Source organism: Emydura macquarii, unplaced genomic scaffold, assembly GCF_026122565.2.
Source record: "Emydura macquarii macquarii isolate MOO-44397 ecotype Brisbane River unplaced genomic scaffold, CSIRO-AGI_Emac_v2 contig_378, whole genome shotgun sequence".
NCBI lineage: Eukaryota > Metazoa > Chordata > Testudines > Chelidae > Emydura > Emydura macquarii.
In genome coordinates, this window is record NW_027130515.1 from 797,744 (window position 1) to 814,375 (window position 16,632).

Sequence of the window (16,632 nt, forward strand, 5' to 3'; positions counted from 1 at the left end):
CCCACTTTGCTGGAAATATAACTGTTGCAAGCAGCATCCATGCAGAGATAAACATGTTCAGAAGAGGGAGGTCTGAATACCCAGGTTTGGATAAACATGTGGAATACAGAGAGCACATCACATTAAGGACAACACTAGGAAATGTGAAATGACCAGCTGATTCATTTGGTTACCAAAATGTATAATTTATGCTTGCTCGCTCTTCCGTTTTACAGTCATATTACTAAGTTTAACAGAACAGAAACCGGATAACAGTTCTTCAGCTTTCTAGCACTGAGCAGAGTCAGAATTTCTGCTGCTAGATGCAAAGCAGACTCACTCGTTTCAGCAGAGAGGCATGCTGCACATCACTTACCTGATTTCAGGAAACGTTCCTCTGCCTCCAGAGAACAAGCAGAAACTTCAGACACATCCGGGGAAGACAATGTCAGCTCTGGCAAATCTGAATGTCCTTCTATGAGTAGGTCAGTGGGCTCAGAGGAATGGGATATTGGCTCTTCTAACAGAAAATGTTCTGCTTCAAGGACTGGAGGTGCCTCTTTGGTTGAAGAGGAAGAGGGAGTGGATACCAGAGGGTTCTGCTCCAGCTGCACACTCCGGATATCACTGCCATGACTGCATCGCGCTGGAAGCCTTTCCTCTTCTTCGAACTCAGACCTCTCCAGGGAACTTACCTACCAGCAGCAACATATAGAGATGGAAGTGGGTTTAACCTGTACCGCACAGTGCACACCGAGAACACAAACAACATACTGCAGGGATACAAACCAGAGCCTCTGAGAGCAAAACCACAGACCCACAGTTAGCAGCACTGTGCTCTCACCTACCCTTTGCAATCGTTCCTGGCCCTTCTTTGATTTTTTCTTAGGTGCAAATATATGATCGTATTCTTCTGCATATTCCAGAAGCCGTTTGCTTGGCTTTCTAAGGCGTTTCTTTTCTGAATATGCTATAAAAAAAGAAAACAGATTCAGAATGAAGTTTCTGAGAAGAACAAAAGGCTGGCATGAAATTCCCTTTCTAGCTTGTCCATAGTGGTTGCGCTCCAGCATTGTTTTCCGGAAGCACCAGGAAGAAAAGGCAGTGTAATCCAGAGGAGAAAAGTCCCTTCACTTGATTGACCAATCATCATGATCTTTAAGGATATGTCTGCACTGTGATAAAAGACTCGCAGCACAGCCACAGCTGGCCCAGAGTAGCTGGAAAGGGTTCGCAGGGCTATAAAACTGCAGTGTAGACATTTGGACTTGGCCTGGACCCCGGCTCTGGGACCCTCCCCTCTCCTGGGGTCTCAGAGCCTGGGCTCCAGACCAAGCCTGAAGTCTACACTGTAATTTTATACCCCATGGCCCAAGTCCAAGCCAGGCCACCTGTGGGTCTTTTACTGCAGCGTAGATATCCCTAAAATTCTAGTTCTTACTTAGTAATCTTTTCTTGGCATAGTGGGGGAGATTTTCAAAAGTGCCCAAGAGAGTCAGTCACCCTGAACTCTCACTGAACATCAGCGAGAGCTCACCAGCAGATTCCACATGGGCACTGCTGGAAATCTCACCATGCATCTCCTTTTCCTAAGCTCCCCCTCCACTAAGCCTTTTCACATGATTTCGGCTAGTTCAGACTCTCCCACTCACTGTTGTTAAGACTGAAGATGTTGCTCTTTTTAACAGTTAAGCCAGAGTTTCACAAGCAGCTGCGCTGGAAGCCTCTCTTCTTCCTATCCCCTCATCTCCTTGCACTCTTGATGTCACCTTCATTCTATGCAGCATCCTACACCTGGAAGAGCCTTCAGGTGTCCCCCTCTGTCTCCTGCAAACCCACTTCTTCCACTTAGCTTCACAACTGCTGCTATGACACTGTCTGACGTGTGTGCAACCTGAATCAGACTGCAAGTTCCTCAGGGCACAGACATGCCTTCTTCTCAACCCTCTTAGGTAAAACTCTGATTAGACTCCTAATAGTCTGTGCTGTCTTGCTTTGCAACATCCCTAAACATTGTAAGCTTCAATGAATAGCTTCAACTCTACATCCCATCTCTACTCAACAGGCTATAGGAGCAGGAAGGCACGACACTTACTTCCCTCCTCCACTCTTTGAGACACTCCTCCATTTATTTTTGAACAATGCTTTTCTACTTCTACTTCCTGGTGGAATAACTCATTAAACAACCTGCTCAGCAGAGTCCCATTGATCACTGACCGTTTAAGATCTTGTAACGTCAGTTTCTCCAGAGCTCAGAATCTTAGGAACAAGCAAAGAATATCTTCCTCCTTCAGAAGCTTTTTGTGCACCTGCATGTGTGTGTAAGGAGGGGACTATTCTGTTTATTTTTTAATGGAGGCGTTTCATAACCAAGTAGGAATAGTGGGATTCTGGATAGTATCTGTGCCTTATTGTGACTTGATGCTTAAATAAGCACAAAAAATATCTACCTTAGCCATAAGTGCAGTGATGAACACAGTTTGCTTACAACAGCTAGAACCAGCAGGCAGTAATGCACTCATGCAGAGTGCTGTCTGGGTGACATGCATGCCTGGTGCACAACTGGCCTGAAAGCCAAGCAATTTCAACAACTACATATTCAGGACACCATAACCCTTCCCCCCACACAGCATGTAGTACTGCACTATAAAATGGATATTTCATCTTTTAGCTCACAGTATAGATCTGTACAAAGAGAGGCTCAATTGCACAGTTCAGAACACCTCACTGGCCAGCCAGATTACTTCCTTCAAAATGCCAGAAGTTCGCAACTTCCAATTGCCCTCCCTTTTTACTTATTTGGTGGAGTAATTGCACCAGTGCCAGACATGTCTCAAACATTCCATTTGAATTGAGAGGACAATACAATACTGTAGCTGAGAACTTCTACAGCTCGGGACACGGCCTGTATTTAAAGTTCTGTGGAGCACTCCTGTTGTCCAGGTTGCGTCAGGACATCTGTTTAAAGAGGGACCATTCTAAGTCCTCTGAAATCGACATGCTTAGTCAGATTTCTTTGAAATCAGGTGTGTCTCAGGAGGGCGCAGGGTTAGTGACTCAAATTTGAAGCCACTTGAGCACAGGGTTCTAGCGACTTACACCCAGCAAAAAACCTCAGCCATTTTAAAAAAATGTCTGGGGGCACGTCTAGCCCAGAGCTAGAGATCAAACTATTGATGTGATGCAGGTCAAAATGTCTCAGCTGAGTATTACTCAAGTTAGTGCTTGGCACCCCCTGAATCTCCTGAGTCTGGCATGTACATTCTAGTTCTAAGAATGTCGTGGGAGGTCTCAAACCAAAGCCGGCGTCACACTAGGCATCAATATTATGGTGAAATGCAAGTATGGATGTTGTGTAGGGAGTTAGATAAATATACTGAAAATACGTCCTTAAAGTCAGCGTCTAAGGAATGGTCGGCATCTAAGCCAGGTTTTCTGTCAGACAGAAGCAGCAAACAGGAGTTTGTGAGGGAGTTCTCCAGGTGAGATGAGGGGTGAGTTTGTCTGTTACTTTATTTGTCTAGTAGTTTGTTTGCTGTGTGCTTGCTTGTTGCAGGTTACAGTGTGGGCTGTCTTGGGGGCTGTGAAGGAGCAAACACTTCCTTATTCACTTTCTCCAAATCACTCATGATGTCATATCCTCCCTTGGACTAGGCTACACTAGAGAACTACAGTGCACCCATGCAGCTACACTGCGGGGAGCTTTCTAGGGTAGCCGCTTTAAGGCAACAGGACAGAGCTCTGCCATCAGCTTAATTACTCCACCCCTGAGCAACAGAAGTTTTGCTGATCTAAGCGCTTGTGGGGACAGCGCTATGTTGGCGGGAGACACTCTCCCACCAACATAGCTACCGCCGCTTGTTTAGGTGGTTTTATTACGTCGGTGAGAGCGCTCTCTCCCGCCGACATAATCCTGCTACACAAGCGCTCTGACAGTGGCACAGCTATACTGATACAACTATGCCACTGTAAATTTCAAGTGTAGTCCTAGTCTTTTAATCTCTTCTCCTGTGAAAAAAGTTCCATGCCCTTAAATAATTTTTGTTGCTCTTCTCTGTATTTTTCCCCAATTCTAATACACCTCTTTTGAGATGGGGTGCCCAGAAATGCAGGTGGTTTTCAAGGTGTGGGCATACCACGGATTTATAGAGTGGCATTATAGTATTTTCTGTTTTTTCATCTTATCCCTTTCCTAATGGTTCCTAACATTGCTAGCTTTTTGACTGCTTGGAAGTCAAATCCTACTGATGAAAACAGAAAGGAGCATAAACTCTGGCAAGTCAAGTGTGAAAGTATAATTAGGCAGGTCAAAACAGAATTTAAAGAGCAACTAGCAAAAGACTAACAGCAAAAAATATTTTAAGTCCTTCAGAAGCAGGAAGCCTGCCGAACAATCAGTGAGGCCACGTACGATCGAGATGCTAAAGGAGCACTCAAGCACAAGGCCACTGCAGAGAAGCTAAATGAATTCTTTACATCGGTCTTCACAGCTGAGGATGTGAGGAAGATTCCCACACCTCGGCCATTCTTTTTAGGTGATGAATCTGAGGAACTGTCCCAGATTGAGGAGTCAACAGGTGGTTTTGGAACAAACTGGTAAATTAAACAGCATTAAGTTCCCAGGACCAGATGATATTCACACAAGAGTTCTGAAGAAACTCAAATATGCAGAACTACTAACTGTGGTATGTAACCTATCGCTTAAATCAGCCTCTGAACCAGATGACTGAAGGGTAGCTAATGTAACATGGATTTTTACAGGCCAGTAAGCCTAACTTCAGTACAAGGCAAACTGGGTGAAATTAATAGTAAAGAACAGAATTATCAGACACACAGATGAACATAAAACGCTGGGACAGAGTCAACATAGCTTATGTAAAGAGAAATCATGTCTCTTCAGTCTATTAGAATTCTTTGACGGGGTCAACAAACACGTGGACAAGGATGATCCCGTTGATCTAGTGTAACTGGACTTTCAGAAAGCCTTTGGCAAGATCCCACAGCAAAAGCTCTTAAGAAAATTAAACAGTCTCATTGACTTAAAGCCAGAAAGGGCCATCATGATCATCTAGTCTGACCCTTGCACAGTGCAGGCCCAGAACTTCATCCACCCACACCTGTAATAGACCCATAACCTATGGCTGAGTTACTGAAGTCTTCAAATCATGATTTAAATACTTCAAGTTACAGCGAATCCACCATTTATACTAGTTTAAACCTGCAAGTGACCCAAGACCCATATTCAAGAGGAAGGTGAAAAAACCCAGGATCTCTGCCAATCTGACCCAGGGGAAAATTCCTTCCTGACCCCAGTATGGTGATCAGTTGGGCCCTAGCCTTTTGGCAAGACCTGCCAGCCAGACACCTGGGAAAGAATTCTTCATAGCAACTCAGAGCCTTCCCCATCTAGTGTCCCAAATCTGGCCACTTTGGATATTTGCTACTAGCAATTGCAGATGGGCCACATGCCATTGTAGGCCGTCTCATCCTACCATCCCCTCCATAAACTTACCCAACTCCCACTTGAATCCAGTTAGGTTTTTTTCCCCATTGCTCCCCTTGGAAGGCTCTTCCAGAACTTCACTCTTCTGATGGTTAGAAACCTTCATCTAATTTCAAGCCTAAACTTCTTGGTGGCCAGTTTATATCCATTAGTTCATGTGTCAGCATTGGCCCTTAACTTAAATAACTCCTCTCCCTCTCTGGTATTGCTCTCTGATGTATTTAGAGACAGCAATCATTTCTCCCCTCGGCCTTCATTTTATTAGGCTAAACCAGGCAAGCTCTTTGAGTCTCCTCACATACGGTAGGTTTTTCCATTCTTCTGATCATCCTAGTAGTCCTTCTCTGCACCTGTTCCATTTTGCATTCATATTTCTTAAAATGGGAGAACAGAAATTGCACACAGTATTCCAGATAAGGTCTCACCAGTTTCCTGTATAATGGTACTAACATTTTCCTATCTCTACCTTATATACCTCACCTGATGCATCCTAGGACTGCATTAGCCTTTTTCAAGGCCGCATCACATCAGTGACTCAGAGTCATCTTGTGATCAACCAATACACTCAGGTCTTTTTCCTCCTTTGTCACTTCTATCTGATAAGTCCTCAGCTTACAGCAAAAATTCTTGTTAGTCCTTAAGTAACGAGCTTGCACTTTGCACTATTAAAGGTCATCCCATTTCTATTACTCCAAGTTTCAAGGTTGTCCATATCTTTTTGTATCGTATTCTGGTCCTTCTCTGTATTGGCAATACTGCCCAACTTTGTGGCAGCCGCGCATTTTAATTAGCGCACACCCACTTTTTTTTGCAAAGGTCATTAGTGAAAATGTTAAATAAGATTGGTCCCAAGACTGAACCCTGAGAAACCTCTTTGGTAACCCACTTCCAGCCTGACAGCTCATCTTTCAATATGAGCCATTGGAGTCTCCCCTTTAACCAGTTCCTCATCCACCTTTCAGTTCTTATCTTATTCCCATTTTCTCCTATTTAACTAATAATTCCCCATTTGGAACTTTATCAAATGCCTTACTGAAATCCTGGTAGATCAGACCTACTGCATTTCCTTTGTCTAAAAAAAATCAGTTATCTTCTCAAAGAAAAATCAGGTTGGTTTGATACAATCTACCCTTCATAAAACCATGTTGTATTTTATCCCAGTTGCCATTTACCTCTATATCCTTAACTACTTTCTCTTTCACAAAGAACATGCAGGACATGTTGTCTGCCATGACCCTGATTAATTTGCCCTGATGAGGGGCAGGAAATGGAGACAGGCGTTTCTGACAGCCCTGAGCTTCAACAGACTGATGTAGAAACTGATTTTCTGAGTTGTCCATGTGTTCTGAGTCGTGAGGGCACTGAGGTGCTCTATCCATCTCAACAGTGATGCATCTGTTAGAGTCACGTATGGCGCTGGGCGACAGAAAGGAACACCTGCACAGACACTGAGTTAATCCTTCCACCAGTCTAGGGAGTTCCCACTTTGTAGAGGAACCGTCACCTGTCTGTCCCAGGTGCCTCTGACTGGAGAATAGGTCATTCTGAGATCAACCCTGGCAGCAGCGGAGGGGTAGTCTTGCATGATCGGTCAAAAAGGTGCAAGTTGCCATATGTCCCAGGAGCTGAAGACAGTTCCTTAGTGTGGTCCGAGGACTCCCCTGAATTGCCTGTACCAGACCTGACAAGGTTACGAATCTGTCTGAAAGAAAATAGGCTCTGGCTGTCAACAAGTCCAAATACGCCCCTATAAATTGTACCTTCTGTGCAGGGGTTGATGTGAATTATTTTACTTTCAGCTGCAGCCCCACCTCCTGGACCAGAGCCTGGGTGGAAGACAGCACTGCTGCACAGGAATGGCCCAGTCATTGAGGTATGGGAAGGCTAAGATCACTTTTCATAGACCTTAAGGTCAGAAAAGGCCAACATGATCATCTAGTCTGACCTTCTGCACATCATACGCCACAGAACCTCACCCACTCCTGCAATAGCTCATCACCTCTGGTTGAGTTACTGAAGTCCCCAAATCATGTTTTAAAAGCTTCATGTTACAGAGATTCCACATGTCTCAGGGCTGCCCCATTCTCATGGTGCATCTCATTCGCTTAAGACCATTCCATTGAGGTGAACGGGGCACTGCACACCTCACATAGCCTCCTCTTCTGCAGATGTGCACACAGAGGTCAAGTGGATTTTCTTGAAATTCAACTATTCCTCGGGGAAGTACAGGGTAGTGCAGGTGACCCCCATTTGGGGTCATCTGAGCCAGGGTCACAGAGATACGAGCCCAGAAAAAGACAGTCGTTTTTCAAAAGGTTTCTAAGTGTGTTTTGGTGTGGACCTAGAGATCAACCTATTGCTGTGATGCCAGGTCAAAATGGTCTCAGTCCGTCAATATTTACCCAAGGCAGGGCCTGGCACACACCATGTCTTTGGGGTGTCCCAAACTGTGACCGGCATTTAAGAACAGGCTCTCTTCTTCACATGCATAGATGTGCTGTGCAGAAGGATTACAGAAAAGAAAAGAGCGTGAGGGTTCCTATGCAGCCACTTTCTTCGGGATAGCTTGAGGGAGACACCATTGCCCCAGTGGATACCTCACCACGGATGTTTCTAGTCCCAACCTTTGCACACCTGTGCTGGTGCCTGCTCCAGAGCACAGAGGGAAGGAAGCAGGCACAGGCTGCCCTTTTTCTTCCCCCCTTTTCCTGTTTAATAATGTTGGGAGGGAGTGTCTGGGCTGTAAAAGGAGGTGAAGAGCTTGTACGTTTCAGCAACTGTGTGTTAATGGGGCACCCTGTGGCACTGCTGAGTTAAGAGTGCCTGGGCTGTTCGGGGAAGTGGTGTTACTATGCTGACAGAAAAACGCCTATTGGCATATGCTGCATTTCCACCAGGGCTCTGCTGGCACAGCTGTATCAGTAAAGTCTGTGTAACATAGAGGCAGCCTTACGCTGGCTGTGCAAACAAGGATTAGCTGTACTCTCTCACAGCACAACTACTACGAGGAAAATGATTCTCTTCGATAAGCCACCAACCATTCTTTTGCCACCCCCCAGCGTTGTTATGGACTGGTGAGAGGTCACATCACTTACAATTTTCTCAGCTTTCCTAACAGCCAACCTGACCGATACCCTGGAAGGCAGAAAAGCTTCCAGGTGTGTATTCTTCACAACATTACACATCTCCTCAACACCACCCCCCTACGGGTGATCTCGCTGTGCTCCCTCATACACAATGGATTTCACCCCTGGGTCTGAACAGAAGCAGAATCTGATCTCGCTCAGGGCACTGCAAAGCCGACACCCCCGGGGAGGTGACTAGTGGGTAGGTGAGCAGCGGGGAAAGGTTGGGCTGGAGTTAGGTTTCACTGGGGACGCTGGTCTAATTTGTAACTTCTTATCAACAAGCCTGTGCTGGCAGTGAGAGCTATCCTGGCCTCCCGAGTCCCAAGCCCTACCCAATGCAGTGCCTGCCGACAGCTCTCCGACAGCGCCCTGCACGCCACCGGAGCAGCCCACCCCTCCCACTCTGCCCTCCGTTCTGCTGCCTTTGTTCACCAACACCGCCACGCTTTACTTGCAAGGGCCGAACCCAAGCCCTCTCTCTCCCTTCGTTGGAGTCCCTCCTGCAGACTCACTGCTCCCATTTCACCTGAGCGGTGTGAGGGGTGTTTACATTGTAAAAGGGTCATCAAACCATCAGGACATGGACGCCACTCAAGTAAACTCTTACCCCTCCCCTTTGGTTGGTTGGTGACTGTTTCCTGGGTCAGAGCCAATTTACAAGGCACCTCCTCGGGGTGAGGATTACACCTTTGTTTGTTTATCTGAAACACCAACACATTGCTGGGTGCTCAGAAACCATGTAGCAACCATCAGAGGATTCAATGAATTATTTAAAATGCCACCATTTTGAGACAGGACTTTCACCTGGCCACCCAATGTATTACACATCTGTTGAGCCTCACTCAATTTGTCTTCCATAGTACAGACGCCCACTGGGGGCAGGAGCTGCCTGTCTCTGTACTGTAGCGTGACACGCATGGGTGGCAATCAGGAAATAACGATTACAATATAAAAAGGGCAAGTGGCAGAGTAAACCTGCATGAGCAGCAAACACACAGCAAAATTAGTAGATAGTAAACTCAAATTCTAAAATTCTTCCAGTTAGAATAATTGATGGTGGTTTTGTAACACTGGCTGATGGATCAGAGCTCTGCCCCAGTCTGACACACAATGCAGTTTGATGGATCAGATCTTTTCAGGGGAGGACAAAATAAATGGAGAGAGTCCACCATGACCCTTGGTAAATTTTTCCAATGGTTAATTATCCTCACTGTCAAAAATATGTGCCTTATTTCCAGTCTGAATTTATCTAGCTTCAACTTCCAGCCACTGGATCATGTTCTACCTTTCTGTGCTAGTCTGAAGAATCCATTATTAAATACTTGTTCCATATGTAGGTATTTCTAGACTGTAAACAAGTCACCCCTTAACCTTCTCTTTGTTAAGCTCAATACACTGAGTTCTTTGAGTGTCACTATAAGCATGTTTTCTAATTGTTTGCTCATTCTTGTGGCTCTACTCTGAGCCCTCTCCCATTCATCAACATCCTCTCTGAATTCTGGTCAGGGGAACTGGACAGTTACTAAAGCAGGGGTCTCACCAGTTCCAAAGAGAGAGAAATAACCTCTCTATCCTACTCGAGATTCCCGTTTATGCATCTCAGGATCACATTAGCTCTTTTGACCACAGTGTTGCACTGAGAGCTCATGTTCAGCTGTTTATCCACCACAAACCTTTGTCAGTCACTGCTTCCCAGGATGGAGTTCCCCATTCTGTAAGAATGGCCTACGTTCTTTGATCCTAGATGTGTATGTTCACATTTAACCATATTCAAATGCATGTTTGCCTGCACCCAGCTTACCAAGTGATCTAGATTGCTCTGTATCAGTGACCTGAGCTCTTCATTATTTTCCACTACCCCAATCTGTGTCTCATTTGAAAATTTTATTGATAATGATTTGTTGTTTTCTTCCAGATCATTAATACAAATGTTAAATAGCATACGGCCAAGAACAGATCCTTGCAGGATGCAGCTAGAAACGCACCCATTCAACGATGATTCCCCATTTTACAATTACATGTTGAGACCTATCAGTTAGCCAGTTTTTAAGTCATTTAATATACACTATATGTTCATTTTATATCTTTCTAATTAAAATTTATTTTGATTATTCTAATCTATTTTTCTTTCATCAAAATGTCATGCAGTACCAAGTCAAATGCCTCATGGCTCGCTCTGGGATCTGAAAGCCAAGCTGGGTTTTTGGGTTCATGCATCACCAGTGGAAATATGAGTTTGCAGACAAACCTCTACATTAGCTACACTTGAACAACTCCACTGAATTTTCTCAGGTGTTGTCAAACTTTTCAGAACTACTGAGTGATGAGAGCCTACAGACTTCGTGAGCTCCTCCACATTTCATCCCTCTGCAGCTTCCTCCCTCCTGCTTCCCAGACCATTCAACTTGAGCTGAAGCATCCTTCGGTCTACCTGCTCTCTTCCAGATCTAACTGAGCCCCAGTTTCCCACATGGTTCTCTCCCTCCTGCTCCTCACCTCACGGACAATATGAATGTCAACAGCAACATCCATTCCAAAACAGCCTGTGGGTTAGGAACTCCACAGGTTTCCCAATTAAACCCTTGTAATAGTTAATTAACTCCCACCCTAAAAACCAGTCGGGACATCAACCCTTGTTGAGACTAACGGAACAAAGCAAATGTGGTCACTGGGCTCAACTGTGTGAGAGAAAATGAGCCAAAGAAACTGTTCAAAGAACAGAACCTGTTTTCCTCCAGACTTTCTGGAACTAAGCTACCCAATGAAAGAGCAAGTTGTGACCTTCCAGGGAGAGCATGGAAGGTCAAAACTAGCTTATAAAGAGACTTCACTATGGAGAAGCTACTGTCTCTCCATAATATATTTCAGCTTTTAGACCAATATGTCAAATAAATCATCATGTAATCAAATACCCTCCTCTCTACTCCGCACTTCATTGTGGAGATGTCTAAGAACACGACGTCACACATTGCCTGCAGCTCAGAGCCCTCAACGTTCGATTTAGACCAGCCAATAACTGAATGTTTTATATTTTTGAAGTAAAGGATTACAGAATGCATCGGCACAGCCACACACATGCACACGCACACACTCTCTTAGTGTAAATCGAACTCCTTACCTTGTGAAGAGAACTCAGACTGGGAAGCAAAACGGCAAAGCTCTGATTCTGAATGCATCACATCATTGTTTGGCTTATCACATACATTCAAACTTTCCACAACTAAGTCTAAGTGATTCTCCCAGTCCTGGTCTGTCAGGTCTCCCTCCAGCCCCGGGGAAGGGGTGGGAGGCCTATGCTCCAGGCACTCCTTTCCCTTTAGTGAAAAGTCACTAGAATTCAGGCCCTCAAAGGTGCCCCTGGAGCGCTCTTCTTCCCTAGATCTATGAACGTGCCGACTGGTTCTAGCACTGCTTTGGTTAAAACGCTGCCATCGCTTCTTGGGTGCTACATGATTGACATCATTAGACTCATCCCCCAGGGAGCTTTCACTAGTCACTTCTGAATCCAACTCTAGGCCCTCACCATTTTCAGTGGAAGTGCAACTCTCAGTATTTTTATCAGGTTCAGGCCTCTTCCCGATATGATCTAAAATGTCATCAGACGAACATGCAGAGTCTTCGTCAGCAGAGTGCTCCATTAGCTCAAGAGACGCTTTCCTGTCCTTTGCTTCTATTTCTTTACCTACAAGACTAGTAATCAAGCCTTGCGCATCCCCACGCTGGAGTGAGGCTCTCTCTAGTGCATGACCAGACACCCGATTTAGTGCCTTGCTCAGCCCTTCTAGTTTTAAATCCTTTCTGTTTGATGGTGCATTATCTACTAGCTTGCATGACTGCTTAGATTTTGAACACTTGTGTCTTGAAATGCAGTTTGTGCCATTTGTACCAGAAAGGGCAGTATCTGGGGGAACCCTTTTGTTAGTACTCCGCCCAGTTATCTTAGCTGTAGCATTGCATAAAAATGAGGATTCACTAGCACTAGGGTTCTGACATGCTGCTTCCAGAATGCAATCCCCATTTTTTTCTAATTTATAAGTGGGTCCTTTAGCAGCCAAAGGCTTCAAGCCACTTGCAGAGTTACTTCCAGAGGAACCACCCATGCCAGCATTTCGATACGGGACCATATTCTGAGCTGACATCAGCTGCTGCTCTTTTGTCTTACTGTCATGCATATCTTTCAACATCATTAGCAAGGTGCTGAATTTGTAGTCGGGCTCAATGGGCAAACGACCCTGCCCAGAGGCAGAAGAAAACAGTAAGGGTGCTGTGGCCTTAGGTGCCCCACAGTTACTAGCTTCATCACTGATGGACCTATAGGACAGCTCCTTCAGTTCTGAAAGGACGTGCTTCACCACGGCTGTTTCTATTTCAGCAGAATCCCTGGTTCTCTCATGCACATTATTTAATGGTTCATGACTATCGACTTTCCCACTTTTGGCAGAAGGTCCAGTGAAACCTTTGGTGTCAGAAGAGCAGCAATTCCTACCACATTCCTCTTCTGTGAGAGGGGGTTCTGTCCCAGCAGCACTCTCCTTGTGTTTGCTTCTTATACCTCTGAGCTGGGGCACTTTGATGGTTTTCAGCTGTAGATTCTGTTGATTTGTAGCCCCAATGTGGGATCTCTCCCGGCAAACACTCTCGGGTGTAGGGTGCTTCTCTGCAAGGGAAAGATGGTCATTTCTTAGAGCTGAAGAACACTCTAAAGTAGTAACAGGCATCTCGGTGTCTGAGGCTGATCCTTGGAGCTCCCCATCCACAGATTCAGCATCAATTCTGCCACCTACAGAGCCTGCTGGAGGCCTGTGATCTCTAGAGGACCTTTTTCTGGCTCTTCTGCTGCTGTTCTGTGAGAGATACATGGAACATTTAATGTTTCGCCTTGTCCCTGTAGAGTACTCCCTTTCTTCTTTATCTGCAGAGTCACTCGTTTCCAGGGCGCTGCAAGCTGCATCGGAACTTTGGTCCACAGTGTCTAGATCACTGGCTCCATCATCAGAGAAGGAAGTCAGTGAATCGGACTCAGTTTGTTTTTTCTCAATAGCAGGATCAGCTGCAGAATAGTGAACCTGTAATTTGGAACGGCAAAGAATGCCTACAGGGCTTTTCTTTTTCTCTGTAGACCTGCTGGAAAGCAAATCCACTTTGAGCGTGTCCCGTAAGGAGTCACCATGAGGAGCCGCAGACTCTTGCTTCAAGGTTGTCTTTTCAAAATGTCTTTCTCCAAAAGAAGAGAGCAAGTAGTTTTCCATGGCACCATTGGATGCTGTTAAAGTGTTTGCTATCCGGCAAAGTTCGTGTGATGCATGTTTATCCGGCAAGTCCCCAGCAATCATGGTTCTAACGATGTTCTCTGGCACCTTTTCTCTAATTTCTCTCCTAGATGCTTCCAGTTTAGTGCTGCTCTTTTTTACTCTAGTCCTTTTTCTGCTGTCAGAGCTCTTTTTTGCTTGTGATTTAGTACACGATCTTCCCTTCTCACTGGCTGAGTGTTTGGAGTCAAATGCCAATGATTTAAAACAGCCGTTCAGCTGCCTGTCCCGTTTCATTACAGAGCCATTTGTGCAGGATTCTAACTGCACATCCTCACTGTTCAGCTTGCTGGAATTCTGACTACACTTTTGATCCTCAGTCCCCTGGAGAAGAAAGTCTTCCGCATGTCCAACACTGACTTCCCATTTAGCCATAAACCTCTGAGGAACCTGAACGTTTGAGAGGAAACAAAAAAGAAGTTACCATCAAATAAACATTTAGCAGAAATAAAGTGCTATAACATGGGAGAGAGAACGCTACCCTGCTCCGGTGTATGCAAAATGTAACAGCAGTCGCCAGGACGGGAGTTAGCCGTGAGATGCAGGACAAGACAGTCAGCTTGGCTCCTGGACAGCACACCCCCAGAGCACAAATGCACGGGACTCCAACAAACCACCCATGAACTCTTACTTACAGAACTGCTTGGATCTTACTAGTCAACTAGTTTCCTGCTTGCTTTGCTAGTGCTATCAAAGCTTCTGTAACGGCAGCCAGTCAGTGTTCTGAACACTCTCAAACCTGGATCATGTCTGACATCCTTCCAGGAAAGGGGGGATGGAGCGATTCCCTCCATGCCTGTCAGTACTGGCAAAGGGGTCCTTGAAGGCACAGGCCTGTCTCAGGGACTGAGTGCACAAACCTAATGCGACAACTGGGCAGCAGACTTCAGGAAGGAGAATCCTCCAGGAACCCCCGGACCTTCAACCACTGAGCCGCCAGAGGCACCTCAGCACGCATCGTTATTAAACGCTTTAGAGAGAAAGTGCTGGTTTGTTCTGTCCTGACCCTTCTTGCCTCACACTGCAACTCCCCACAGCATACCCCGTCTCTTCCACCCCAAGTACACACCCGACACCCGGAATAAACCCAAACACATCCAGCTGTTCTTTTTGCTTAGAAGGCTCCCAGGTGCCATATTGATTTCTGTATCCTTAATATAAGAAAAGGTGCCCAGGGCATTAGATAGGCCCCTCTTGTGACGTCCGTATAAATCTAAAGACGACTGGCTTTCAATCAGGGTTCGTTGCTCTTAGCTGAGCAATGACAAACCGCAGGTTTTCATTAATATTCCTGAGGCAGAACAAACCACGGGGCAGGGGGAGCACTTTGAATCCCCATCACTTTTCTTTTAAAGGGTGAGCTACAAAACCTCAGCTGATTAAAGAAAGGCAAGTAACCCAGTGGTGCAAGGCAGCCAGTCCTTTTGCGGCTCTGCAGGAGATCCTGACGGGTGACCCACTTGCTCATGCGAACGCAGAATATCGAGTACGTAATGTCTTTGGTTTACATAGGTGCAGCCATGCCAGCAACACACCCCAGCCGTTCAAGGAACTGGACTCAAGCCGTGCAGTACTGGGAGCACAGAGCTAATGAACGGGCTGGGAACAGAGGGAGAGAACTGCAAACCCTGAATGAAGGAAGAGGTAAGGAATATCCCACATGCAGAAGGAACCAGGAGAAAGGAAAGCAAACACAGACCTCTGTATATGAGTAGTGAATCCTCTGGTGCTCTTTACTAGAATCACCCAATCACTTACACTGAAAGAATATAATCTGTTCCACCAACAAAGCAGCCACTGCTGTTTGCCGTGAAACGATCAGTGTAAGATACAATTGCTTCCCTCTGGCTGCTCACTTGCAATCATCCAGTGACCCACTGCATTCCTTCACTTTAGTGATGCTGCACTGGCGAGTTTCTTCGCGCACCTTTATAAGGTGGTAGGGAAGGAAACTTGTATTATGTTATGTTATATTATGTTATCAATGGCTCCATGTCTAGCTGGCAACCGGTCACAAGCGGAGTGCCCCAGGGGTCAGTCCTGGGGCCGGTTTTGTTCAACATCTTTATTAATGATCTGGAGGATGGGGTAGATTGCACCCTCAGCAAGTTTGCGGACGACACTAAGCTGGGGGGAGTGGTAGATACCCTGGAGGGTAGGGATAGGATACAGAGTGACCTAAACAAACTGGAGGATTGGCCAAAAGAAATCTAATGAGGTTCAACAAGGACAAGTGCAGAGTCCTCCTCTTAGGAAGGAAGAATCCCATGCACAGCTATAGACTGGGGACCAACGAGCTGGGCAGCAGCTCTGCAGAAAAGGACCTGGGGGTAATGGTGGATAAAAAGCTGGATATGAGTCAGCAGTGTGCCCTGGTTGTCAAGAAGGCTAATGGCATATTGGGCTGCATTAGGAGGGGCATTGCCAGCAGGTCACGGGAAGTGATTATTCCCCTCTATTCGGCATTGGTGAGGCCGCATTTAGAATATTGTGTCCAGTTTTGGGCCCCCCACTACAAAAAGGATGTGGACAAGTTGGAGAGAGTGCAGCGGAGGGCAACCAAAATGATTAGGGGGCTGGAGCACAGGACTTATGAGGAGAGGCTGAGGGAACTGGGCTTGTTTAGTCTGCAAAAGAGAAGAGTGAGGGGGATTTGATAGCGGCCTTTAACTACCTGAAAGGGGGTTCCAGGGAGGATGGGGCTAGGCTGTTC

The 16,632-nt window shown here is 45.9% G+C and overlaps 1 protein-coding gene across 1 annotated transcript in view; it reads right to left on the minus strand.

Moving 5' to 3' along the window:
- The window catches only part of NSD1 (nuclear receptor binding SET domain protein 1), a 104,373-nt gene that overhangs the window by 49,440 nt on the left and 38,301 nt on the right, over window positions 1-16,632 (minus strand). The window contains exons 5-7 of the mRNA XM_067535218.1: window positions 11,729-14,309; window positions 828-949; window positions 356-674 (exon numbers count right to left, since the gene is read on the minus strand). Of these exons, the coding sequence (XP_067391319.1) occupies window positions 356-674; window positions 828-949; window positions 11,729-14,309 (3,022 nt within the window). The remainder of the gene's footprint in view (window positions 1-355; window positions 675-827; window positions 950-11,728; window positions 14,310-16,632) is intronic.